At 40.4% G+C, this 26,484-nt stretch overlaps 1 protein-coding gene across 2 annotated transcripts in view; it reads left to right on the plus strand.

The window, feature by feature from the left end:
* Window positions 1-26,484, plus strand: part of TEK (TEK receptor tyrosine kinase) — a 98,304-nt gene that overhangs the window by 38,618 nt on the left and 33,202 nt on the right. For both annotated transcript variants that reach the window (XM_004428384.3, XM_087444694.1), the window contains exons 2-9: window positions 1,425-1,736; window positions 10,266-10,376; window positions 11,238-11,390; window positions 14,500-14,631; window positions 15,109-15,249; window positions 18,525-18,653; window positions 21,301-21,452; window positions 23,048-23,192. In XM_004428384.3, the coding sequence (XP_004428441.1) occupies window positions 1,425-1,736; window positions 10,266-10,376; window positions 11,238-11,390; window positions 14,500-14,631; window positions 15,109-15,249; window positions 18,525-18,653; window positions 21,301-21,452; window positions 23,048-23,192 (1,275 nt within the window). The remainder of the gene's footprint in view (window positions 1-1,424; window positions 1,737-10,265; window positions 10,377-11,237; window positions 11,391-14,499; window positions 14,632-15,108; window positions 15,250-18,524; window positions 18,654-21,300; window positions 21,453-23,047; window positions 23,193-26,484) is intronic.

Here is a 26,484-nt window from a genome sequence, read left to right on the forward strand (position 1 = left end):
AGTCGAGAAGAGCATTTCTGGCACAGGGATCAGCACATATGAAGGCTTTGAGGCAAGAAAGGGCATGGTGTATCTAAGGAACTGAAAGACTGGTAAGAATTTGAATTCCAGCTCTGACTTCAAAAGCTGTGGAAGATACAATAAGCCACTCAATCTTTTGAGCCCTCATTTCTTCGTATTTAAAAATGAGCTAATGGCACATACCTCACAGGGTTGTTGGGAGAATTTAATGGGTAATAAATGAGATAACATGGAGCTTACTTGAATCACTTTACATCTACAAAAGGTCTCTGAGACTCCAGTTGGTCCTCATGACTCAATGTGCTCGACCTATCTAGTCTCCTAATCATTTTATGTAGACTTGGGAATCAACCATCACTGCAGCCAGAGAGCATCCTCCATCCCAGATATTTCCACACTCAATAAGAGAAGAGAATAGGCACAGATTCTATTTGCTCATCTTAGAAACTTTGGAAATCAAAAGAGAAGAGAGAGAAATACTGAGAAAGTGAAACGAGAGGATTTTCTTTTTTGAAATGTGTTTCATTATTTATGAAGTAAATTTTAAAGGTCAGGTAGAATTTTGTTTTTACATTTGAGGAAGGTTGAGGTTTGGGGCTAGTGTTTAGGAAACAGAATAAAGAGAAATGAAATAGTGGTCACTGAGTATCCCCATGGGGTACCCAATATATGGCAGACACAGTGCTTGGCAAGTTGCATACTTTATCTCATTTAATCTTCATGAGAATCCTACAAGACAGGTCTTATTAGCCTCATTTTTAAAAAGGAAGCCTAGAGGGAAATGCAGACTTCACTCAGTCCCTCTCTTATCTTGTGGAATTTAATATGGGGTAGGGCAATTCTTTGATAATGATAAGAGTCTATAAAGTTAGTACACAGTGCATGTAGTTGATATATTTCTTTAAAATACCTTATTATTGTGGTAGCACCACATTATTATTAATTGATTAATCATTAGTGATAAATAATAATTGATGATAATTATTAATTACACTGAATAATAATGCTATTATCATGAATGTATCTCAACAAATATTTCCTGAATACCTAACTATGTCCCAGGCACTACAGTGGGTAGAGATATATAGTACATGGCTTGTTTTGGGGACAGAGAATAACTAACAGTCCATTGCAGCTAGGGTGTGCAGTGGGGCAGGAGTGGTTAGCAGCTTCTAGGTGATGAAGGGTCTTGATGCCATGATAAAGAGTTTTGGATCTTGTCCTGTGGAAGATAGGCACATGATCAGATCTTATCCTATGGAGGAGAGGCATGTGATCAGAATAGCATTTTAGAAAGACCGCTCACATAGCTATTTTTAGGCAAGGCTTTGTAAGCACCAGTTTATCCTGTGAGGCCATGTTAATAACCCTTGCCATAAATTGTTCTCCCTCTTTCTTTTTAGGAACGGTGGATGGTGCCATGGACCTGATCTTGATCAATTCCCTACCTCTTGTATCTGATGCTGAAACATCCCTCACCTGCATTGCCTCTGGATGGAGCCCTCATGAGCCCATCACCATAGGAAGGGACTTTGAAGCCTTAATGAACCAGCACCAAGATCCACTGGAGGTTACTCAAGATGTGACCAGAGAATGGGCTAAAAAAGTCGTTTGGAAGAGAGAAAAGGCTAGTAAAATCAATGGTGCTTATTTCTGTGAAGGGCGAGTTCGAGGAGAGGCAATAAGGATACGGACCATGAAGATGCGCCAGCAAGGTAACATGCCCCTTAATTGTGGGCAGGTGAGGTCCACTGAGACACACACATACACACACACACACACACACACACACACGCTTTTTGTTTTGGCAGTTGCTCACTCAGAAGCTGGGCGTGAGCTGCCTGAGTGTGAAGGTTGAAGAGCTGGTCTGCCTCTTTCCAAGCCTTGCTGTCTCTGGTACACAGAATGTTAGAGAAAAAGAAACCATCCAGTCCAACTCCCTCACATTCAACCCCTTCACTAGACATTGTGCCTAGTTCAGGAAATTATACCTGAAACGAAATATACCATATGTTCTGCTAAGGGCTCCAGGGTCCTTATGGAGATATGAACATGTTACATGTATGTGATGTAAAAATCACAGCAATGAAGACAACTGTCCATTGCCTCTTGGCTCTTTTGAGATTTTTCATTTGTTTTTTTTTTTATTTGTTTTCTTGCCCCTGAGTATTCTAAATATAGTTAGTGTTTTCAGGGAAAATTATAGTAGAAATAAAAAATTAAAAAGGGAAACATCTATCAATAACTCAAATTAATTGGTTACTTGGTGTATCAGTTATCTATTGTTACAATAATGTTGTGTAACACACAACCACAAACCACAGTGGTTTACAACAATAAGAGTTTATAACTTGAGAGTCTGCATCAGCTGGATTGATTAGATGGCTCTGCTGATCTTGTCTGGGTTTTCTCCCGTGTGTGGGTAGTATCTGGCTGTAGCTGGGCTTGGCTGGGGCAACTTGGCTCTGTTCCATGTGTCTGTTATACTTTAGCAGGCTAACCGAGGTATGTTCTCATGGAGATGGCAGAGGTGCAAGAGGACAGGTGGAAACCTATGAGGCTTCTTGAAACCTAGACTCAGTATTGTACACTCTTGCTTCTACCTCATTTTATTACTCAAAGCAGGTCAAATAGCTGAGCTTCAAGTCAGAATGGGAGGTACTACAAAGTTAAATAGCAAAGAGTATGGATACCAGAGAGGGATAAGTATGGGGGCCCTTTTTGTAGACTACCATTCTTGGAAAGAGACCATGATTTAATTTTAGCAGTCAGGTACCCAGGCCCTGCTCACAGAAATCCAGAGCTGTGAAGGGGGATGTTGAGAGCCTTCTGCGAGGGAGGAGTATTACTTCTTGCCACCGCCTCACACAGCAGTGATGCGATGGAGCCTTTCTCCCATAATAGAAGTGAGCTCTAAGCTAAATCTTTAGGCCAGTCCATGGATGGCAGTTGGAGGAGGTGGCATTGAAAACATTGTTTAATGATTCTGTTTTGCCCTAAGGCTCCAAGGCTGGACAGGCAGGTGGCCTTCTTGTGCTCTTGATGCTATCTGCTGGGAGGAAGGTACAGATTCCAGCAGAGATGAGCTCTCTTTGTTCTGACTGGAATGATCTGGCCTCTCACCCATCAGTCCCTTTTTCTGGGCTGGTCTACCTAAAATGAAAGAGTCCTTGCCAAATTAATATCATCATAACTGCAGGGGGTTGTGGACTGAGAGTTTGTCATTTCATGAGATAATGACAATGTAGGCTCTTCAGGGTTTGATTTTTAATTGTAAAACTGATCCAGATAAATAACACACCTCTGCACATTTCTCTGATTGGCAGTTTCCTATATAAGAATCTGCAGTTTTTAAGGTCAATGCTTCTCAAGGTTGAAAGTGCCTATGAATCACCATTGGGTCTTGTTAAAATGCGGACTCTGACTCAGTACGTCCTTGGGGAGAGTCATGAGATTCGCTTTTCTAACAAGGTCCCAGTGATAAGTGCTCCTGGGCCATGGACCACACTTTGAGGAGCAAGGGTTTATAGTCAGCCCTAGCTTGGGTGCACCTGAAAACATCTCTTGGAATTTGCAGATGGTGGCAATTAAAAGATTTGAAGGCAGCAAGCTCATTTTAAGGTCAAAAGTGATGAAATCACTATTCATTACAAACGAAGGAAAGGGTTTTCTTAGCAAAACTGTAATGTTCACCTTTAAATGACACCAGGGCGAGTGGGAAAAGTGCACAGCAGAAATTCCCAGGAATGCAGGTCTCCGGTGAGGGAAGAGAGGTTGAACAAAGGGATGTGAGGTGTGCCAAAGCTATCATGGCTGACAAGTCAGCTCGATTATTTTTCATATTTCATTTGGGATTTGACTTGTGTAAAGAGTTATGTCCTTCTGTAGATATTTCCACATTCTGAATGAAGATGATATGAGATTTGTGCCCCAGTGGTTTCATAGGAATGAACTGTGTAGTGCCACAGTGCCCTTTCTGGGCTGTCCTGAGATTGGCCTTGACAATGTATAAATAAGAACCTGTAGAGCATATTAAATCAGAACATTGGGAGTCAAAAAACAACTGTAATGATCCCTCCAAACTGAGAGTGCAGGTCAGCACAGATAAAGGATAGCTCAAACTCAGTTAAATTAGACAAAGGCAAGTGTGCATGGTGAGCAACAGTGGAGAGAAGATGGCTTTTAGATTTATATCCACCTGAGTTTTAATTCTTTCTCCACCACTCACCAGCTGTGTGGCCTTTGGCAAGTTATTTAACTTCTATTGGTCTCATTTTTCATCATCTGTGAAATGGGTACAATAATATCTTCAAAATTGTCTTAAGTTTTAAATAAGATGGTGTATGCAAGAAGCCAGTTCCCATGAGTGCATTTAAAATAAGATTTGAGAGCCAGCCCTGATTAGCAGTTAAAGTTTGGTGCACCCCACTTTGGCGGCCCAGGTTCGGTTCCAGGGCGTGGAACCACACCACTTGCCTGTCAGTAGCCATGCTGTGGCAGTGGCTCACATAGAAGAACCAGAAGAACTTACACTATATACAACTATGTACTGGAGCTTTGCAGGGGGAAAGGAAGAAATAAAAAAAGGAGGAAGATTGGCAACAGATGTTAGCTCAGGGCGAATCTTCCCCTGCAAGAAAATAAAATAAAATAAAATAAGATTTGATTTACATAACAGATGTTTTCCTAAATGCTTGTGTAAAGAGAGACATTGCAGACTAAGTTACATAATAATAACAATAGCAGTTTGTAAGTGGTAGGAATGGGATTTGATGCCAAGCAATCTGACTTCAGAACCTGTATTTATGACCTCTGCACTGCCCTATGTATAATAACTACCCTCCCCCATTCTGAGCGCTTGTTTTATAAAGTACAACAACTCCTACTGAAACCCCAAAAAGCAACCCAGGGCACAGAGTAGAGGTATGGGAGTGGAAGTCAGCCAGACATGCGGCTGAGCCTAGCTTCACAATGGAACTCTCTGACCCAAGGCAAGTTATTTAATTGAAATCATAGTTTCCCCGTTTGAAAAAAAAAAATGAGGATAGAGATTTTACCACATACATTTGAGAATCACGTGAGATCACCAGCATTATCTGGTTCACAGTAAATGTTCAATAATTATTGTTATTATGGTGCCTTGGAATAGGCAATAATTTAGTGGGACTATTAATTTTTCTACTCAATTGTGGAAAATTTTCATATCATCTATTAACATAATTGTGGAGGTTTATACAAAACAGAAAAGTAAGTAGCACTTTGTCTCTTGTATTTTAATAATAACATCTCAACAACATCAGGCTGTTGAATTGATTTGATGTCCTTTGCTCACCATCTGATGGCTGAAATATGGTGCGAGGAAAGAGATATCATTTATGGCGAATTAGAAAACTTCCCAAACTCTTGTCTTGATGACACTATTAATTCCCTAGTAAAACATCATGGGAACTCAGAAGTGCCCAGGGGCACAGCAGGATAGGATAAACATCACTATATTCCTGCTTGCTGCTGAGTCGTGCATCTGGGGAGGAAGTGGAAAATCCATTTGCAATGTGCCAAAACACAGCTTAAATTGGCTCACGTACCCCAAATGGCGAAACTGTTTTTATCAATGGCATCATCCAAAAAAGTCAAAAGCAATTTATTCAAACCTCACTGGTGATCTCATTTGTGGGTAAGGAGGCATAAATGAAATTTGAAACATTTTCACGGCCAGTGTTCCATCAGAGGAAACATGGGTTATCTTTTTTCTTATTTTCATTTAAGAAATAGCTGTACTTTAAGAACATCAAACTTCCCACACGTGATTTGTGAAGTTGATAGAGAGCAGCCATTTGTATCTAAATGACACAAATGAAGATGTTAAAAACATAAAGAAAATAGGAAAATCTGAAATCAGATTCATTCAATTATTCTTTCATTTCACAAGTATTCGTAAGCCTCTGTTTGTACCTCACATGGGAGATGCAATGATGTTGATATTTCCTGAATACTCCTTACGTGCCTGACATTCCCTTGGCAACTTTATATCCCTTACTATATAATTTAGTCTTTACCAAATGCGTATCTGATGAGAACTATTATGACCCCGTATTAACAGATGAAGCTTATGGCTATTGTAACTTAGGTTCATTCACACACTTGGTTCCCAGTGTCGGACCTGGGAAGGTTAGCACACACCTGATCCCAGAGGTCAGGCCCTACCCATCACCCTGTGCTGCCTTTCAAGACAGACGTGAACCTGCCCTCCTGGAATGCTCAGTCCAGTAGGGGAGATACACCATCAGTGGGGCTGTAATGAGGATGTGCAGCTATGAGGTACCTAATCTGGATTCCAGGGGGTGTATAAGGTCCCTGGAGAAAGTGACATCTAAATGGAGACTGATACGTGAGTAGGAGTTGGTGAGATGGAGGAGAAAAAGAGGAGCAGAAGAGAAGGCAGGAAGTTCATGACTTGGACGTGCATGATCACATGGTCTGTTTGAGGAAATGTGATTCAGAATGGCTGGAATGGAGAGCTAAGGTTGCAGCCTGGAGGATGCTGAGTCTGGAGAGCTGGTGTGGAGGGCTGGAATTTGTGTCTCAACTTTCACACATATTCACTGTTAGGAAGCCTTGAGTAAGGGACTTAGTCACCTTTAGCTCCATTTCCCACATCGTTAGACTTGGATATCCTGTCTTCACAGGGCTGTTGTGAAATTATACAAAATAATAATGGACATAAAAAACTACATTGTTACTCTTAGTTCTTATCTATCGTTAAATTAAAGGAAACAACTGAAATTTTGCTCAATTATTTTCATCCATGAGCAACATCTGGTTATAACATTTACTACTATCTATTTTCTTCTCCAGCCCTTAAGGAATAAGTGAGTTGTGTTCTTAGTTAAGTTCTGTCAGTTAATTAGCCTATCCCAATGATCTTGAGCAAGTCATCTTCTAACCTAGGCCTCAGCAATCTCATTTATAAAATGAGGTGGTAGGCCTTTAAAGCCTTTTGAGAGCTAGCATTTTATAACCTATGAAAGGTCTCTGGAGCCAAGTTACCTGGTTCAAATCCTGGCTCTCTCATGAACTTGCTGTGTGATCTTAAACAAGTACTTACCCTCTCTGTACCTTAATTTCCTCATTTGTACAATTAGGATAATTGTAGTTCCTATCATGAAGATGTTATGAAAATTAAATTTGTGTCAAGTGCTTAAAACAATGCCTGGTCCATAGTAGGCACTATTAAAAGGTGCTTATTGTTTTCATGATCCAGTCAAGTCATATGACATCAATCTGTGTCAATAAATTGTATACAGCTGGGCTCCTGGGTCCCGAAGTATAACAGGAAGGTTGTGGACCTCTTCATTAGTACTCAGCAGAGAACAATCAACACAAAGACATTAATGTAGGAGGTGGCAGGCTGGACAGCAGTGGAACTCTGGTGTGACTGTGTTCCTATCTAGGAAAACAGGGAGCTTAAAAGGCACAAAGTCTGAAATAATAAAGAGCCACAGAGCGGGGAAAAAGAAAAGCCACAATGGAGTTGCGCCTAGTGGGGCATCTTGGTTCCTTTTCAGAACACAATGCTGAGTGAAAAGTCCCACGGTCAGCTAAACACTCTTCACACAAAGGGGCAGAAAATATAAACAAACCACGTAGAAAGGAACAACAGCATGACATGGTCAGAAAAAAATTCTCCCAGGAGCCCGGGAGCATGTCACAGAGAGCAAGAGCTGCACACGTTAGGATTGCTGATTGCAACACCTTGTCAATGTGAGAGGGAGCCCCCGAAAATGCCCCCTGCAGTCTCCTGCCTGCCTTCCCTGCATGGCTGGTCCATCTTAATACTGTTGAGAAAGCTGCCACTCATGGCCACATTCAGATGTCAGCACAGCTGTGTTGCTGATTATTTATCTTTGGGAAGGATACTGAGCTCTTCTAAGCACCTAGGGGCTTGGTACACATCACTTAATATTCCTCACAATCTTTTAAGGTAAATATTTTTACTTCCACATGACAGATGAGGAAACTGTGATCTTCAGAGGTGAAGTAACTTGCTCAAAGAGAACAGTAATGGCAGAGGGTGGCCTCAAGCCCAGGACTGTCTTATCCCAGGGCTCGCAGTACCCTTTGATGGACACCATTCCCCCCTGGGTTTGCCCCATGTCACCCTCTGCTCCATGGCATTTATGTGGGGGTCCTGGCAGGGCGCCCTGCCTGGGTCACCAGGCACAGAGGAAAACAAGCAGGTAAGCCTAAAGGCCGGGTCCTTCTGAGCGTGGACCACAGGCGCATCTTCTGCCCACACAGGGTAGCTCTCTAAGCCAATGGTGCACGTGGCACTTGATCAGCCTCTCTGAAGCTACCTGTCCGAAAATCACAGATGAGATGAGAACGAAGGCTGATTCACCCACGGTCCTCAGCAGGAGTCTCTCTGGTCCTTGAGACTTGGTCCTAGGCTAAAACTCTGTAAGAATTCAGACCTTAGGGTATGGAGTGTTTTGCTATTGATTTCTAATTTAGGTGCATTCTGGTCAGAGAATTTGTTCTACAGGATTGTTCTTCGTTATTCATGGAGATGTGATTTGTGGCTTAATAGAGGGACAGTATGCTTGAAAACAACAGGTATTCAGATAGCTGGGTACAGGAGTGTGTGAATATCCAACAGATGTTTAATTGTGTTATTCAAATCTGTATTTATCCTTAGTAATTTTTAGTCTGTTTGATTACTCAGTTTCGGAAAGTATCCATTATGCTTGTGGATTTGTCAGTTTCTTCCTTAAATTCTGTCAGCTTTTATTTCAGGGATTTTGAAGTTCTGTTGTTAGGTTCATGTACAAGTTCAGGATTATTATATCTTCCCAGTGGATGGTTCCTTTTTATCATGTAAAGACCATCTTTATCCCTAAAATTTTATTTTGGCTTTAAAATAAATTTTTTTTCTGATATAAATGTTGCAATATCAGCTTCGTTTAGTTATTATTAGTCCAGTATATATTTTTCTATCCCTTTATTCTCAATCTTGTGTCATTATATTTAATGTGTAGCTCATGAAAAGAGCACATAGTTATATATATATTTTTAATTCATTCTGAAAGTCTCTGGCTTTTAACATATATTTGGCATTGACTTCTGCCATTTTGTTCTGTCTTTTCTGTATGCCATGATTTTTGGTGGGAGAGCTTTTTTTCCCTCCTTTTATGTCTTCTGTCTTACTTCCATTCTTTCCTGCCCTCCATGTTTAGGAAAGTTATATATTCTGTTTCTCTTCTTTTATTGGTGATCCTTACATTTTTTATGTTGGCTTAAATTATATGTCAATTATACCTCAATAAAGCTGAGATTAAAAAATTGGCTTAACTTAAGAAAGCCTCAAGTTAATCCTCCCTTATTCTTGTAGTTGTGGCTCTCTGCAGATTATAGTGTAAGTTAAAGGAAGTCAGAAACTGTTGAAGCTGGGAGAATGTTAGAAGATGTTATTCACACATCTTGTCCAATAAACCAGGGAACTCTGGCAATGTTGTGTTCCAAGCCTGACACAGAGACAGAAGTTTCCAAAATGATCTGATGAGCCAAATAACAATAACTTCTCCAGTCTCCTCCCGGTACTGTTCAGTCCCACGACTATGCCAGTTCATATATAGATAATTAAAGGGTAGAAAGCAAGAAATGGATCCCATCTGTGCCTTATTCTTCAATATTCCAATATTTATAGCATTAGTAATAAGTAGAGCAATGTGCTGATTCCTTATGAGAAATGCTTGGGGCATTCTAAAGCAATGAGAATTATTTGGAGCAACAATAACCCAAAAGGACAAAGGGAAAAGCCATTTGGCAAATTTCTGGCCATTCATATTCTTTTCCACTTTGAGGAAGCTTGGTAGAGATTTCGAGAAGAATGGCAGATTTATAGTTAGAGTATAGTTAATATCAGGTCTTCATTTGGTAATAGATATTAATTGACACAAAACTGTCACCTCCCCAAACAGTTGCATGGAAAAAATATGTATATGTATATTATGTGTATATATTTACCTTTGTACAGAGGAAATGACCATTCGTTTCATCAGATTCTTCAAAAGGTGTATAACCTTAAGTAAGGTTCAAACGCATGAGCTACGACAATTTTTAATATGAAAATCAGCTGACTCCTGCTTGTTGCCAGGCCTCATCTTTTGAAGTTCCAAGTTCAGTTGCTCCTGAAGAAAATGTATGAGCTCATTTTCTCACTTGTTTCTGTCTTTCTCTTTTAAAAGCTTCCTTCCTACCAGCTACTCTAACTATGACTGTGGACAGGGGAGATAATGTGAACATATCTTTCAAAAAGGTGTTGGTTAAAGAAGAAGATGCAGTGATTTACAAAAATGGTGAGTATCTGTTTTGTTTCCTTCCAGCATGATGGTGTGAGACATCAGACAGCACAGAACATATTGGGTCATTATCTTATTGCAGTCTTGGGGACAGATGTTTGAAACAAAGCTGCTATGATGCAAGCTAATCAAATTCTATGATAGAAGCTCATAGATAATGTGTTTGGTTACTTAATCAAGTGAATTAAAGTGGAGATTCATATAAACATATGAGTATGCATATGTACCTTTATGAATATACAATATGAATTATGAATGTTCAATAAAACCCCATCGTGATATGATTTCTGCCGTGTAAAATGTTTGGTTGTTTGATCGCAAGTTTAAGGAAATGGGCAGAGTGAGCCTGGGAGCCAGTTGGCAGTAGTTCTGGGGGTCCAACTGTGCAATCCAAATCTGTCTAGGTCCAACTATGGTTTGGCATCACTTGGTGGTGGTTGCCTGATCGAGCTGAAATATTGATGGGGACTATTCTGAGTTCTGTGGTTGGATGGGACTTCCAGATTGCAGCAGTGATTCTAGGTATCTCCTGGTTAATCGATTAGTTGGTAGGGTTACCTGACATTTCCCACCTAGCTTTGCCTGGTCACCTCTCCCTGCAGAAGAACTTTAGCCTACCCCCATCTTCATGTGTTTGATAGTAGATCCCATAGATTAACATATGCTCTATCACCATATCTTTCTCGACTGTTGGGAGAGCATTGACTAGCTCAGCCTTTTCATTATTCTCCCACATCCAATATGCTAGAGCACATTTTCCATGTCAGGTCAGGGAAAGGTGATCAAGTGGAGGGTCCAGACAAGGAAACAGGAGTGTTTGAGTGTCACCCATTGTTCTCCACTGTTCTCCCTTACCAGGTTCCTTCATCCATTCAGTGCCCCGGCACGAAGTACCCGATATTTTAGAAGTGCATCTGCCTCATGCTCAGCCCCAGGATGCTGGAGTGTACTCGGCCAGGTACATAGGAGGAAACCTCTTCACCTCGGCCTTCACCAGGCTGATAGTCCGGAGTAAGTGACTGAGAGGCCACCAGCTGTGATGGCATAGTTGTTAGGATTTTCAGTTTGCAAGTAACAGAAACTGACTCTGGCTACTTAAGCAAAAACCAGGGATTGGTTGGAAGTATACTAAGAACGCTTAGAAAATTGATGGAAAAGCTGACAAGCAAGTTTCCAGAAAAGATAGGCTCCAGGGAACATCTGGGGCTCAGCACTGTCGGGGGGAGGGTGGACTTTCTCTCAAGGATGCTAACATTACCGTAACTTAGCTTCAATGATGTTTCTTTTACTTCCAAATTTTGGATTCTCAGGAAAAAGAATCAAATTGGCCTAACATATATCAGATGTCTACTTGCCTAGACCAATGATCTATAACTAAGGATGGGGTCACATACTAGGACCTCACCCTTGAATAGCAGCAGCATTCCTATAAAAAGGGGGAGTCTCAGTGAGCTGGTGTCTCCCTGCGAGGTATCTGCTACAGGAGGATGAGTTGGGCTTTCTGGGTTGGTCAAATATCTAGTTAAACATTAAGTCTCCTGTAAATCCTACGCTTTCCAGATCATTTAACTCTCAAATGTGATTTCTATTTTCAGGTTTGAAAAGTGCAAAAGTTAGAACTAGTGAAAACAACTTTCCCCCCCTTATCATAACTATCAAAATGGAGAGTTACAGTAGTTTTTACAAGAAATTGACCAACAGGAAGTAAAAAATTTGCCCTGAATTTTCCCCAGCTATGCCAGGTATTCATAATATTAAATATTCAGGCCTTAAGGTCTAAGTACTCAGGATGCTCTGTCATTCCTCTAATGATTGGTATCTGTAACTCACAAAGAATATTTATTTTGCTTTGCATTATATTTATTCATTCATTCATTCAACAAATATGTGTTGATTATAACTGTGCCAGGCATTGTGCTGGCATTGAGAATATAAGGATAATGAGATGAATCACTGTCCCTTGGGTAATTCCCAATCAGAGTGGGTACATACATAAATAGATAAACAGATAAATTGCGATATGACAATATTAGTATGAAAAATGTGACTCATCTAGTTTGGGCAGATGAAATCCCCTTTGATTCCATTGCACTCACAGAGAGTCTGAGAGGCAAGGACACAGTTGGCATTCATTTCATTTGGATGGTTTCTCTCCATTCTGATACAGTACCATATACCAGGGGTACTCAGAGTTGGGGTAAATGGCAGATTTTCCAGCAATATCAAAAATATCATATGTTGATATATGGTAAAAGGTGTAAAGTTTTTTTTAAAATGTCAAAACAAACATGAATTAGCATAGACTAGAAGTTAAAATTCACTTGCACTTTTAAGTTAAAGCAAAGACTTCAAACATTTTGTTCTCCACGTTGTCTCTTTTTCAGATTGCTAGGAGCACATGTTTATTATCTTTTGCTCTTAGGAATATTTCAATGAAACTGTTTGAGAAGCATGGCTAATATCTAAAATCATTCTAAGAAAGTTTGCATTGGGCCACAATCATCCATTAAAAGTATTTTTCCCCAGTATACCCTCTTTGATGTTTTGTAAGAAATGAGGTACAGCTGAAGGCATCTGTCCATTTCTCATAACTCTAGGGTATCTTTCAATGATGAATTGAAGCCTAGGAATGGTCAGCGCTTAAAGACTGTGTGTTAAAAATCACACTGGTTGTATTTATAGTATAAATATACTTTTCAATATACATTCTCTCCCTAACAAAAGATTTCCCACAAGCATTAAGTTTATAGGATTTCTCTCTGTATGTCATGAATATATGGTTTCCTAAAAGCTTTATTCTTTCCTCCTTCCCAGGATTAGGAGTGAAGCTGGGACAGGTCTACAGATAGGTACAGGGTTAGAGACAGCGTTTAATGTCTGGCAGGCAGGTGCCCATTAATGTTTACAGAGTTTAATGTAACAGGCAGCCCATTCTCATCTCCAGTGTCTGCCATCATTAGTTTTCAACGTGTGCCAATAACCTGTGGTCTGGCTCTCCAGAAATCACTCATTGTGCAGAAGCATTTTTCCCTTTATATGTAAATATTAGCTTTTAGACATTCTGTAGCTTTATCTATTAAGTGGAAGCCTGTAAGAAAAGGTCTGTGTTGACAGTCTTCCTGATTATTTTAGAGAAAATACTGATAACCAGGCGTTCTTGCCAAAGAAATTACAAGGTTACATCAGCTGTAGGCACAGGTCCAAACTTACCACTGTGAGATTAACGTTCAGGGACAAAGACACTAGTTCCTTTCAGGAGAGAAATTAAACTAAATTCCTAACCATAAAGGGTCACCCAACCCCGCTGGGTTTTCTTTATATCAGAAGGTATCCTTGCACCTAATTAACAATCTAAAATCACGAAGTGCTGGAGAGAAGTAGCCAGGAAATATGAATCTAGAAGCATTTTACCATCCTTCTACTTTAGGTTTTATGTATCTTGTTTCACTTCTCATATGTTTTCTACCTGAAAAACAGGTGGATGTTACTAGTTCCTGCTTCCCTCTGTAGCTGTATCCCTTCTCCTCATACTCTAGACCAGAGGTTCTCAAACCCTGGCGTGTATCAGCATCACCTGGAGGACTGTTAAGCATAGATGGCTAGGCCACCTCCAGAGTTTTCATTCAGTAGGTCGTGGATGGGGAGTCTGAGATTTACATTTCCCACAGATTCCCAGGTAATGAAGATGCTCCTAGTCAGGAACCACACTTTGAAAACCACTGCTCTGGTCTCTAACCATACCGGCAGCTCCCTGGACATGTCATGCTCTCCCCTTCCGCCTCCCTTTTGCCTGGAACACACTCTGCAGCCTTATCTTTTTTGCTACTTTGGTGGTCCTGCAGATCCAGCTCACACACCCCTTCTTCTGGGAATCCTTCTCTTATGCCCTCTTCTATCCCCAAGACAGGAATAGGTATTCCTTGTCTTCATTTCTATCATTATTTTCTGTCGACGTCTGTTTCCCATATTAGACTGTCAGCTTTGAGAGAGCAGAGATTGTATTTGATTTATCTTCATTCACCAGTGTCCACTAAAATGACTGACACTTAGCAGGTGCTCAATAAAGGTTTGTTGAATAAATGTGCTCCACTCACCACAGCCTTGTTTCCCTTAACAAAAGGATGTGAGGCTCAGAAGTGGGGACCTGAATGTAACCGTGTCTGCACTGCCTGTATGAACAATGGTGTCTGCCACGAAGATACTGGAGAATGCATTTGCCCTCCTGGGTTTATGGGGAGAACATGTGAGAAGGGTAAGTCAAGAGTGCTTGATGAGTAAGTTGTGGATTTGAAAAGCCATCATTGTTGGATTTAGAATTTTAGATCTGGACATAGTTGGGAATGGAAGCTAAATGGCCTCTGCTGGGCCATATGGTACCTTTGTGTGAATTAGAAAATTGTGCTCTTTCATAAAATTTCTTTATTGCCAACCACTGGAAAGTCGTAATAAGTATATAAATCAATGATGTCTATGATGTGAACGTCACCCCCTAGGTTTGTGCAGTACACAACCTGCACAATTGTGGGTGGTGGCTCTGATGTCCTCTCTGTGGGGCAGTTTCATTATCTGTAAAGTGGGCCATAAGGGTGTGTTCACCCTGCCCATGCCACAGCTGAGATTGGAGTATTTTTCCATGTTTACCTGTCTAGGAGAGACCCTTTAAAAGAAGAATCATGCATGTCAAGGAGTTGCATATTTGACTCTGAATCATCTTTTTCTCCCTTCAAAGCTTGTGAACTGCACACATTTGGCAGAACTTGTAAAGAAAGGTGTAGTGGACCAGACGGATGCAAGTCCTATGTGTTCTGTCTCCCAGACCCCTATGGGTGTTCCTGTGCCACAGGCTGGAAGGGTCTGCAGTGCAATGAAGGTATGTGCCAACCACACTCCTCAACAGAAAAAGTCCTAGCAGGTAAACCAAAGAGATCCAGCTTGCTGAAAATCATAGTGTAGAAGTGTAGGCTGTAGTCAACTATCCATTGCTGAGCTACAGGGCTTTGCATCACAGATATTTTCATCCAAAGTGTCTTATGCTTTCACATTGAGACTCTGGACCTCATGGTAAGTCCTTCTCATATCACCTAGGAATCTTATTAAAACAAATTCTGATTCCATAGGTCTGGACGGGGGCCTGAGGTTCTGCATTTCTAACCAGCTCCCAGGTGGTGCTGATGCTGTTGGTTTTCAGACCACACTCTGAGTTGGAAGGCCACAGATTTGTTTTTTCAGTACATCATAAATATTAGCATTTTTAGGTCACATCCAGACAAGATCTGGGATTTGAATATCACTGTAGAACTTATTCAAGCAGTACTAATTTCACCTACTCAGATATTCCCTTGCCCTTTCTAAATGCAAGTCCTATGTGTTCTGTCTCCCAGACAGAAATGTGAAAACATTTGATGGGGCTCAAAGGTGTGTGTTTCATATCTACTTTCCAGTATGCACTTCACATCTACTGTCACACAATAGCTAAACATAACCTGCAGCCAAATATGCCAGACCTTCCTAATGAACGTTAATGTGGTTAATTAGCCAGAGCTCAAGGGTTTTTCAGTATTTACCTCACAAAGTCACCTTTTTCCACATCTGTCACTCTTGGGAGTTATGATGGGGTCCTCAGTGACTTTATAACAATGCTCTAGGGCAGAGCAGTTCAGTAGAAATATAAGCAAGCCATATATGTAATTTAAGTTTTTTCTAGTAGCCGCATTAAAAAAGTAAAAGAAACAGGTGACATAATTTTAATATTCATTTAACCCAATACATCAAAAATATTATCACTTCAACATGAAATCAATAGAAAAAAGTATTAATGAGATGTTTTACATTCCTTTTTTCATACTAAGGCTTTGAAATCTCAATTTGGACTAACCATATTTTAAGTACTCGATAGCCATACATGGCTAGCAGCTACCATACTGGACAGCAGAGCTCTAGGGGCTCAGAGTTAGAGGGAAAAGAGGAGAGTTACACAAAAGTAAGCTTCAGCTACCTGGAAAACCTCACTCAGCTCCCTCTAAATGCTGCATCTGCCCCCATGGAACATTGAGGGAGACACAGCAGTGGAGGAATCCCACCTGGCCTCAGAAATGTACACCTTAAAAGGTGCCTCCAGGCAGGGGCAGATCCAGTCTCTCTTTAAAAAAAGAATATTAAAAAATCGTATGCAAATTAAAACAAACAAACAAACATGTGTGTATGTGAACACTTTGCTAGGGCCCAGGAAGGCATGCATGCGTGTAAGGAGCCTAGACCATAGCTTCATCAGCTTCATAGTGAACGTGTCTCTAGGCCTAGGTTTATAAGAGCACATTTATTAACTCACCCCAGCCCGTGAAGCTCAAGAAATTACAAAGATTTTATGAATTGAAGTATTCTAGTGTTCTCCCAGACTCCTGCCTTGGACCTCCAATTACATGTGTGTAACACCCTTTGATATTATCCCTTAGGTCTCTGAGGCTCTAATCACTTTTTTTTTTAATTTTTTAAAATTTTACTATTATTATTATTTAAATTTTTGTTTATTGCAGTAACATTGGTTTATAACATTGTATAAATTTCAGGTGTACATCGTTATACTTCTATTTCTGCATAGATTACATCATGTTCACCACTCAAATACCAATCACAACCCATCACCACACACATGTGCCGAATTATCCCTTTCGCCCTCCTCCCTCCCCCCTTCCCCTCTGGTAACCACCAATCCAATCTCTGTCTCTATGTGTTTGTTTATTGTTGTTGTTATCTACTACTTAATGAAGGAAATCATACAGTATTTGACCTTCTCCCTCTGACTCATTTCACTTTGCATAATACCCTCAATGTCCATCCATGTTGTCACAAATGGCTGGATTTCATCGTTTGTTATGGCTGAGTAGTATTCCATTGTGTATATATACCACATCTTCTTTATCCATTCGTCCCTTGATGGGCACTTAGGTTGCTTCCAAGTCTTGGCTATTGTGAATAACGCTGCAATGAACATAGGGGTGCATGTATCTTTACGCTTTTTTCTAACTTTCTTCCTCTCTGTGTTCTTCAGACTGGATCTCTATTGATCTAGTTTTATGTTCATTGACTCTTTCTTCTGTCATCTCCATTCTATTGCTAAGTCCATACAGTGATATTTTTATTTCAGATATTGTATTTTTCAGTTCTAGAATGTCTTTTTTGTTATATTTTATAGTTTATATTTATTTGCTGAGATTTCTCATTGTTTCATTTGTTGTGAGCATATTTTCCTTTACCTCACTGAGTATTGTTATTATAGTTGCTTTAAAATTCTTGTCTACTATTTCCAATATCTGGGTCATCAAGCTTGGTCTTTGTTGATTTTCTTTTCTCCTGAGGATAGGTCATAATTCTCCATTTCTTCTATGTTGAATTATTTGGGATTGTATCTTGGACATGGTGAATGTTACATTGAGGAGACTCTGGAGTATGATATATTCCTTTGAGGAATGTTGGTTTTATTTTGTTATGATTTAGCAGGCAATCAACTTGATTTGACTCAAACTGTAAACTCTGACTCTTAGGCATCAGCTCAGACTCAGTTCAGTTTTTTATCATTGGGGTGCTTTGAATTTGCACTTAGCATGTGTGGTTCAGAGGCCAGCCAAAGACTTGGGACTTCCTCTCTCTGGCTCTCCTTTCTAGATTTCCCCCCTCACTTTCCAGTGGCTGTGGTTGCCCTGACTCTGTCCTCTGGTTCTTCAGGTCAGTAAGACTACAGGTTTTCTTTGGAGTTTTAGCTCCCCCACATAGTGTCAACTATACCCAACCTCAGACTAAGAGCTGAAAAATGGGAAGCACGCCATTCCCATCTTCCAAATTTCAATTCCCCTTCAGAACTTGCCTGGTTCCCCCAACTCTTCAGTGCTTTCAGGTAGTTGTGTTTTTATAGTTGTTATTTACGAGAATACTGGCCTGGTAGGAGTTTACTCAACTCTCCTGGAAACAGAATTCCCCAATCCTTTAAGTTCCTGGTAATCCTGATAAATAATGCAGATAAATCACTTACTATCTTATATGAATCAGCAAGGTTGATAACTTGGAGAGAAAAATAAAACTAGCCACCTACAGCCTGAGTTTTCTCCCTTTCCCTGAATTAACACTGGTTTTTGATGTCTTTGTTTACAGCATGCCAGCCTGGCTATTATGGGCCAGACTGTAAGCTTAGGTGCAGGTGCACCAATGGGGAGCTGTGTGATCGGTTCCAAGGATGCCTCTGCTCTCCAGGACACCAAGGGCTCCAATGTGAGAAAGAAGGTAAAGCAAGGTAACACTGTGGTCAGGGCCGTGTTCAGCATGTCTGAACCAGGCTTTGCTGGTACAGTTCTTGCCCCAGTAGCCCAAGATTCTCAAACCACTCTGTATCCATCCAGAATATATCCCACCTCCTAAAGGACAGCTTTCTGATTCTTTTCTATGAACCCTCATACTGGCCTTCATTTCTCTTTCCACTAAGAATAAACCACATGCTCTTTGTAGCACATTAAGTAATGACTAGCCAGCTGAGAGCTCTGCCTACCTCTTCTACTCATTTCTCTAGGACCAGCCTATTCCCTGGAAGCGTACAACAGGGAAAGAACTACTTTGGAGGGATTGGGACAAAGGATATTTTTTAAAAGATAGCAAGAAGGAAAAAAATAGAAAAGATTACCCTCAGAATGAAATTTTAAATAATTCTCGTTCAGAAATTACCGTAGAGCAGAGATCAGCAAACTCTGACCCACAGACCAAATCCAGCCCACTATCTTTTCTTTTTTTATGTTTATTGAAATATAATTTTCATATCATGAAGTTCATCCCTTTAAAAATGTACACTTCAACAGTTTCTATTCCATTTGCAGAGTTGTGCAACCATCGCCGTAATCTTCCGAGTATTTCCATCGTACCAAAAGAAATCTTAGGGGAACTCCCGCTCTTCTCTCTTCCCAGCCCCTGGAAACCATTGATGTATTTTCTGTCTGTACACATTGACTTATTCTTGACATTTCATATATTGTCAATAGGATCATACAACATGTGGTCTTTTGTGGCTGGGTTCTATCACTTACCATACTGTTTGTGAAGTTTATCTCTGTCGTAACACCTATCAGTACTTCATTCCTTTTTATTGCCCCACCATCTGTTGTCATAAAGAAAATTTTATTGGAACACAGCCACGCCCATTCATTTACGATACACGGTGCATGGCTGCTTTCTCATTACAACAGAGTTGGGTAGTGACCACAGAGAACTTACGGCTCGCCAAGCTGAAACTACTTACTATCTAGTCCTTCACAGAAAAAGTTTGCTAACCCTTGCCCTAGAATATACTTTTTAAAATTAAAGGAAGCATATTTTCAAAATTTAAAAATAATAAACCTATAGTACTTTTTCAGTCAAATAAATATAAACGTTATAGAAGGAAACATATGTCCCGTGAAATCTATACTCAGAGTAGTCAGACATTTATAGCCTTTTCTCTGTGAGTTAGAAAATCAGAACAAATATGGGGGAAATACCAACAATTGTTTTCTCCAAGGCTTTGGTTTGTCAGCTTTATGCTTTTTCTTCTTTCTCCAGAGTTTGGACTTTGCTGCAGGGTGGGAATCTGGGAGGGTCTAGGAAGGGAAGGAAATGCCTTGGGGCTACCAGAGGCTTGGACTGAAAATGGGCAACTAAAAAGCTTAAGGATTTGAATTTTTTATTTTACTCCTTCCTTTCTGTTCTAAGGTTGATGTTGCAATAGGTGTGAGAATCTGAGACCTAGATCCAGGCTCCGGGCTTTCAGAACACAGCCCCCTGTCCCTAAGACCCCATTCCACCCTCCACCTTCACCTCCATCCAGCTGCAGAAAATGCAGGAGGACAAGGAGGGAAAGAGAGGGTTTAAAAGTGTCAAAGCACTTATAAAAGTTCCTACATGAATAACTAATCAGGTTGAAAAATTTGGTAAATTTTCTAATTACAATCTCTCCAAGTCTACAGATAAGTCTTTGTAGTTATCAGACCTCTTTCCCTCCCGCTCCACACACTTGATTTGTTTCATTCTAGGCCTGAGAAATAGGATATCCATATAAACTGTCAATAGTGATGTGTTTACCTTGACCCCACCTTCTTCCACCACCCATATGAAAGAGCATGTCAGTGACCGCTACTCTTGCGGCAGCTCCTTCTCCGACATTCCTTGCCAGGTGTTGGACTGTTTTCAACCATGTCTCACATTTAGTTACAAATGCTCTGAGGTTCTCTAAGACCCTACAGTTCAAAATAAAATTGTTATATTTCAGGAGTATTCGTTCTCTACTATTCATTCTTCTTTTGCTATTGGCAGCAACGGTTTTGATTTGGCTGTTGACTGGAAACTGATTTGAGGGAGTTATATTCCACTTTACTTCTTGGATGTAAATGTGAATATTTTTAATCACCTGCCATTTGCAGAGTTCTCAATCAATGAGACATCTGTCATATATGAAAACTGAGGATCATGCTGTTGATCAGCAACGTCAGGGGGCTTGCTGGGTGGAAGAAGAACTAGTTTTTGTTTTTTGCCTTTTTTTTTGAAAAAATTGTCTGAAAAAGCAAGAGAGGGACTAAACAACAAGGTCTGCAGAGATGTGGTGGAGATACTCATTTCGATATTGAGACTGTACCTCTCAGGTCCACTGAGGAAGCACAGCATTATAGTAGAGTGTGGACTCTGGGTTCATAAAGATCTGAGCTTGAATCTGGACTCTGAGCCCAATTCTTCTCATCTATAAAATGACCACAATAGCACCCACCTCACAAGTTTATCATGTGATGATAAAACAATATAACATTTGCAAAGTTCTTTCATAGTGCATGACTTGCTCAACAGTAGCTACTTTTATTATTACTGTGCTGCTGTGTTACAGATTAGATTTTACAGTGCTGTTTTCTTCATTCAGGCTTGCCAAGGATGACCCCAAAGATAGAGGATTTGCCAGATCACATAGAAGTAAACAGTGGTAAATTCAACCCCATCTGCAAAGCGTCTGGCTGGCCACTACCTGCTAATGAAGAAATGACCCTCGTGAAGCCGGATGGGACAGTGCTCCATGTAAGAGTTATTCCTAATCTGACCTCCTGCATCACTGGATGTCAGTGTAGTAATCACCCCCTACAGGCTAGATTCCACCAGGGCTTGCATCCTCTTAGGCCAATGTGTTGTTAGTGTTGACAAAATGCCATATCCCTGGGGACATAGAGCAGACTCCCTGCAGCCTCAGTGGTCTCCCCTGCATGGCCAGCCCCGCAGTGAAGGTTGGAAATATGCCACCACAGGGGAATTGATGGAGCTGGGTGCCGAGGATGGCACTCATCCTGCAGAACTGTCCGGCTGTGTGTGGTAAGAAGTGCATGTTATCCTGTGCAAGGCTCTGCCCCCACAATACCCCCTCGTCTCTAACTCCTCATATTAGGAAGAGTGAGGTGGTCCAGTGGCCATGAATAGGGGTTGCAACCCATGAATCAGCTGGAGCTTCATATGCTACCTACTAGGTGCCATCAGGACATGGAGCTTTGATGACTGGTCTCCTCCCGTCACGTTCTTTGGAGCAGCAATTAGCGGAGTATAGAAGAGGAGAGTTCAGCATGATCCATTTGACTCTGGATAGACCTGCTCCCACATCTCCAGTTCAGAAACCATGATCCCTGGACTTCCTTGGGTCACCTGCCTCTTCACTTAGCCCTCATTGCTGGTGCTCACCACTGGTTAGGCCACCATGACAGCAGTAGAAAGGACTAAGCTACTTTTCCAATATGTTTCCCTTCTGTCTCCCAGCAATCCCAAATGCAGCAGAGACAGGAGCCACCCCAAATTTCTTTGTGTCACATGTGAGCCTCAGGAAGTTGATGTATTTTCTTGTCTAAAGATTTTGAAATAATTCTTATTTTTCTCTCAATGATGACTGAAATTCAACTTGACCAGAAGGCAGATGCTAGTGACTTCTTGGGGACAGGATATGTAGAATGTGCCATTACCAGTGTCCACACATCAGATGTTCCTGATTCCTCTCAAAATAGGTAGAAGAAGCCAATTGAGAGCTTCCAAAATCTTGTTGGCCTTTTTCGTGCATTCATGGAAGTAACATTTACCATTGAGTGAGGGCTGACTATACTGTATACAACATCTTACTTAACACTGCCTGTCCCCTTTCTGCAGAAGTGGAAACTAGCTGGATGAAGTTAAGTAAGTAAGGAATTGGTCAAAAGTGGCAGAGCTGGGATGTGAACTCAGGTCCCTGTGTCTTCAAGCCCTGGCTTTTTCCACGATACGACACTTGACAGCCCCTCAAACACTTTAGGAAGCCATTTCGTCCTTTCACCCAGCCATCACTGTCCTAGACCGGAAAGGAGCAAATGTTACCAGAAGCAGTTTAAAAAGAATTAGACTCCTTGCTCGTAAGTGTTTACCCCACACTCCCAAACACACACACACAACAGCAGGATCTGAGAGGGCATCCATCCAACATAAACGTTCAAGGCTACTACAATAGCTTTGGAAAGAAGCCAATGATTATGCTAGCCTTGCATTGAGCTTCTTAATCTCTCCTAGAAAACTGCTCATTAAACAATGAGATGGGGTCAGTGTTATGGACCTTTGTGTTTATGCCTCCCTAGAAGCTTTTATTTTTTTGTCTTTGACTTTTCCAGCCAAAAGAGTTTAACCACACAGGTCATCTCTCAGTGGCCACATTCACCATCCACCAGATCCTCCCCCCTGACTCCGGAGTCTGGGTCTGCAGTGTGAACACAGTGGCTGGGATGGTGGAAAAGCCTTTCAACATTTCTGTTAAAGGTAAACTCCATTTCCCAGAGGAAGAGCTTGTATCCTTGATGCTCTGTGTTTATGTATCGCTGGTGGCTGCTTCTGGATAGAAATGCTATCTGACCACTAAAATGCCTTCTGGATATTTTCCAGGATACGAAGCCTCTTTAAAAAATATATATATGTGTGAAAATGGAAAGGAGGGATTAAGTATGTGACCTTCGGAGTCATAGGCCCCTGGTGTGATTTTTGTCCCTAACAGCTAGTAACCTTGTGTGTGGCCCTGAGCAAATGCATTTAACCTCTCTGAGCCTTTCTTTATTTGGAAATGAAGCTGAGTTTATCTACCACTCAGGGTTATTGTGAAGATTTGTTAAACATATAAAACATTTGGAATTATGTCTGGCACACCATGTCTGGTAGTGTTTATATTTTGTAGAAAGTTTAGCTTCATCATTGTTGTGACTTCTTATTCATTATCGTAGGGACTAATCTGGAGAGTCTTTATTTTGAGGATTGCTCACTTACTAGGAAGCCAGGCTATGATATATAATTAACATGAATGATTTTTTTACATATTCAGGGTTGTGAGTATTCTTCCTGCTATGAATTAGTATTTCAAAATTCAAATTAATCTAAGCGGATCTGTGTACATTTGTGGCTTGAGAGGAAGAAATAAAGTGGAGGTAAATCCAAGTTAGCCTGGCTGGTGTACATAGAGACAACAGGGAATTTTGAATTTGCAAGTTACTTATAAACCCATTAGACACAAACACCTACCAGCTCTCTGGAGTATATTCTAGAATGGCACTGGGCTGAATGCCTCATATACTTCACCTTATTTAATTTTTATAAGAACCATGTGCAGTAGATATTGTTGTCCCCGCTTTTACCAGTCAGGAAACAGGTTCAGAGGGTTTAGTTATCTAAAGTAGCACAGCTGGTGAGCAGCAAATCTTAGTTTCGAACTGAGTCACCTGACTCCAAACCCTGCACCATCTTTTCTAGATGATTTTGTTTCCTGAGTCTCTTGTGTTACAGACGAGGAAGCAAGATAACCAAAGCTGATTTGTATTTACCCACTTTATTACTTGATTAGAAACCTTTGGGCAATCCCAACGGTAGTTTCTATAAAGGAAATGAATGTAAATACCCAGAACATAATCTTTTTTTTTAAGGCCAATAATAACAAGAGTATCATAAATATAGCCTCATAGATTTGGATTCTCTGCCCTAAGAATTATGTAAACCACCTCAGAATCTTTAATATTTTTTGGTTACTGGAAAAAACCCAGATCTGTTTTATTTGGTAGAACATTCACGTAATCAAAATAATTTATGGAAAATAATTGCATGTTTTTGGAAGAAAGGAAATGATATGCAGACAGGACAAATTATCTTTTCTTTTTTTTTGCTGAGGAAGATTTTCCCTGAGCTAACATCTGTGCCAATCTTCCTCTATTTTGTATGTGGGTCACTGCCACAGCATGGCCACTGACAAGTGGTGTAGGTCTGCACCCAGGAACCAAACTGAGGCCGCCGAAGTAGAGCGCATAGAACTTAACCACTAGGCCACAGGTCTGGCCCCAAATTACCTTATTTTTAAGCTTTTTGGAATGTTTGCTGCCCATGGAAAATAAATTATAATAAGTCAAAACAAACCATGTTGCTAAGATTCAGGAGAGTCACTGGTTCTAATTTTTATTTTTTAATGAAAGATATAGCACACAATGACATCAATGCATAAAAAGTATCTCTAGGTCTAAATCACTGATGCCTCTTCCCTGTCATATTGACTGATATCTATAAAATGGAAATAGTCATTAGGTAAATTCATCAGTGTCTTTAATCATGGTATTTAAAAAAAATAGATACTAGGCCTTACTATCAGGGTACAAATTGGCCACTTTGGAAAACTGGCAATATATACTAAAGCTAAGCATACATCTAACCTATGAGCTGGCAATTCTACTTCTAGGTATATGCTCACAAGAAATGAGTGCATATGTTCAAAAAAAGACATCTTCAAGGATGTTCCAAGCAGTTTTATTCATAATAGCCCAAAACTGAAATTAACCTAAATATCCATCAACACTAGAAGGGATAAATAAATTTTGGTGTATTTATATGAAAACGTTTGCTAGGCTGTGACAGCAAAGTACCACAGACTGGGTGGTTTCAACAACAGAAATTTATTTTCTCGCAGTTCTGGAGGCTAGAAGTCTGAGATCAAGGTTTTGGCAGAGTTGGTTTCTTCCGAGACCTCGCTCCCCAGCTTGTAGATGGTCTCCTTCTATCTTCATACCTTCTTCCCTCTGTATGTGTGTGTGTCCCAATTTTTATAAGGACAAGAGTTATACTGGATTAGGAATCACCCTAATGACTTCGTTTTAACTTAATCACTCTTTGAAGACCGCATCTCCAAATACAGTTCCATTCTGAGGTACTGGGTGGGGGGGTGGTTAAGACTTCAATATATGAATTTTGAGGGAACACAATTCAGCCCATAAACATCATACAATGGAATTCTAAATGGCAATAAAAAAGAATTAATTCCTGCAACAATATGGATGAATCTCACAGACATAATAATAAGCAAAAGAAAGTACATACTTGATGATTCCGTTTATGTAAACTTAATAGGCAAAACTAATCTATAGTGACAGAAGTTAGGATGGTAGTTCCCCATTGACTGGGAAGGGGCACAAGAGTGCCTTCTGGGGGGCTGGAGACGTTCTCAATCTCAGTCTGGGGGGTGGTTACGTGGGTATATATGTAGGTAAAGTCCACTGAGCTAAAGACACTGAAGATTTTTGCTCTTTACCATATATATACATATGGTATCTCAATAAAAATGACTGAAAGATAAAAAATAAAATGACAAATTACGAAGAGGAAGCTTTTGGAGCAATTTTCTACACTTTTGTAACAGAGATGCTTTTGGCATTAATGGCTATAATAAAATATGCATCTGACAGTTTAAACAAGCAGGTGGTCTTATTTGATCACACAAGGGAAGCATGACTTAATAAGTGAATTTACTCACAGCGATGCCCTGTTTTCAGAAACTGTACTAAGTGAAATGTGTATCCAGTCTTACCTAACTTAACCCTGGCATGGCCCACCTCCAGTCGGGACACTGCTAGATTAGCCTTCTTACTGGCTTTATTATCCTGGCCTTGGACAACTTCCTCCTACATCTTCATTCAGTCAACAGAATTTACTGAGGGCCTATGATGTTTCAGGCCCTGTTCTAGCATTGAGAATACAGCAGTGAACGATAAAAAAAAAAAAAAAAGCTCTCCCATCATGGAGCTCACAT

This window comes from Ceratotherium simum, chromosome 20 (genome assembly GCF_057802395.1).
Source record: "Ceratotherium simum simum isolate JZ-2026a chromosome 20, ASM5780239v1, whole genome shotgun sequence".
NCBI lineage: Eukaryota > Metazoa > Chordata > Mammalia > Perissodactyla > Rhinocerotidae > Ceratotherium > Ceratotherium simum.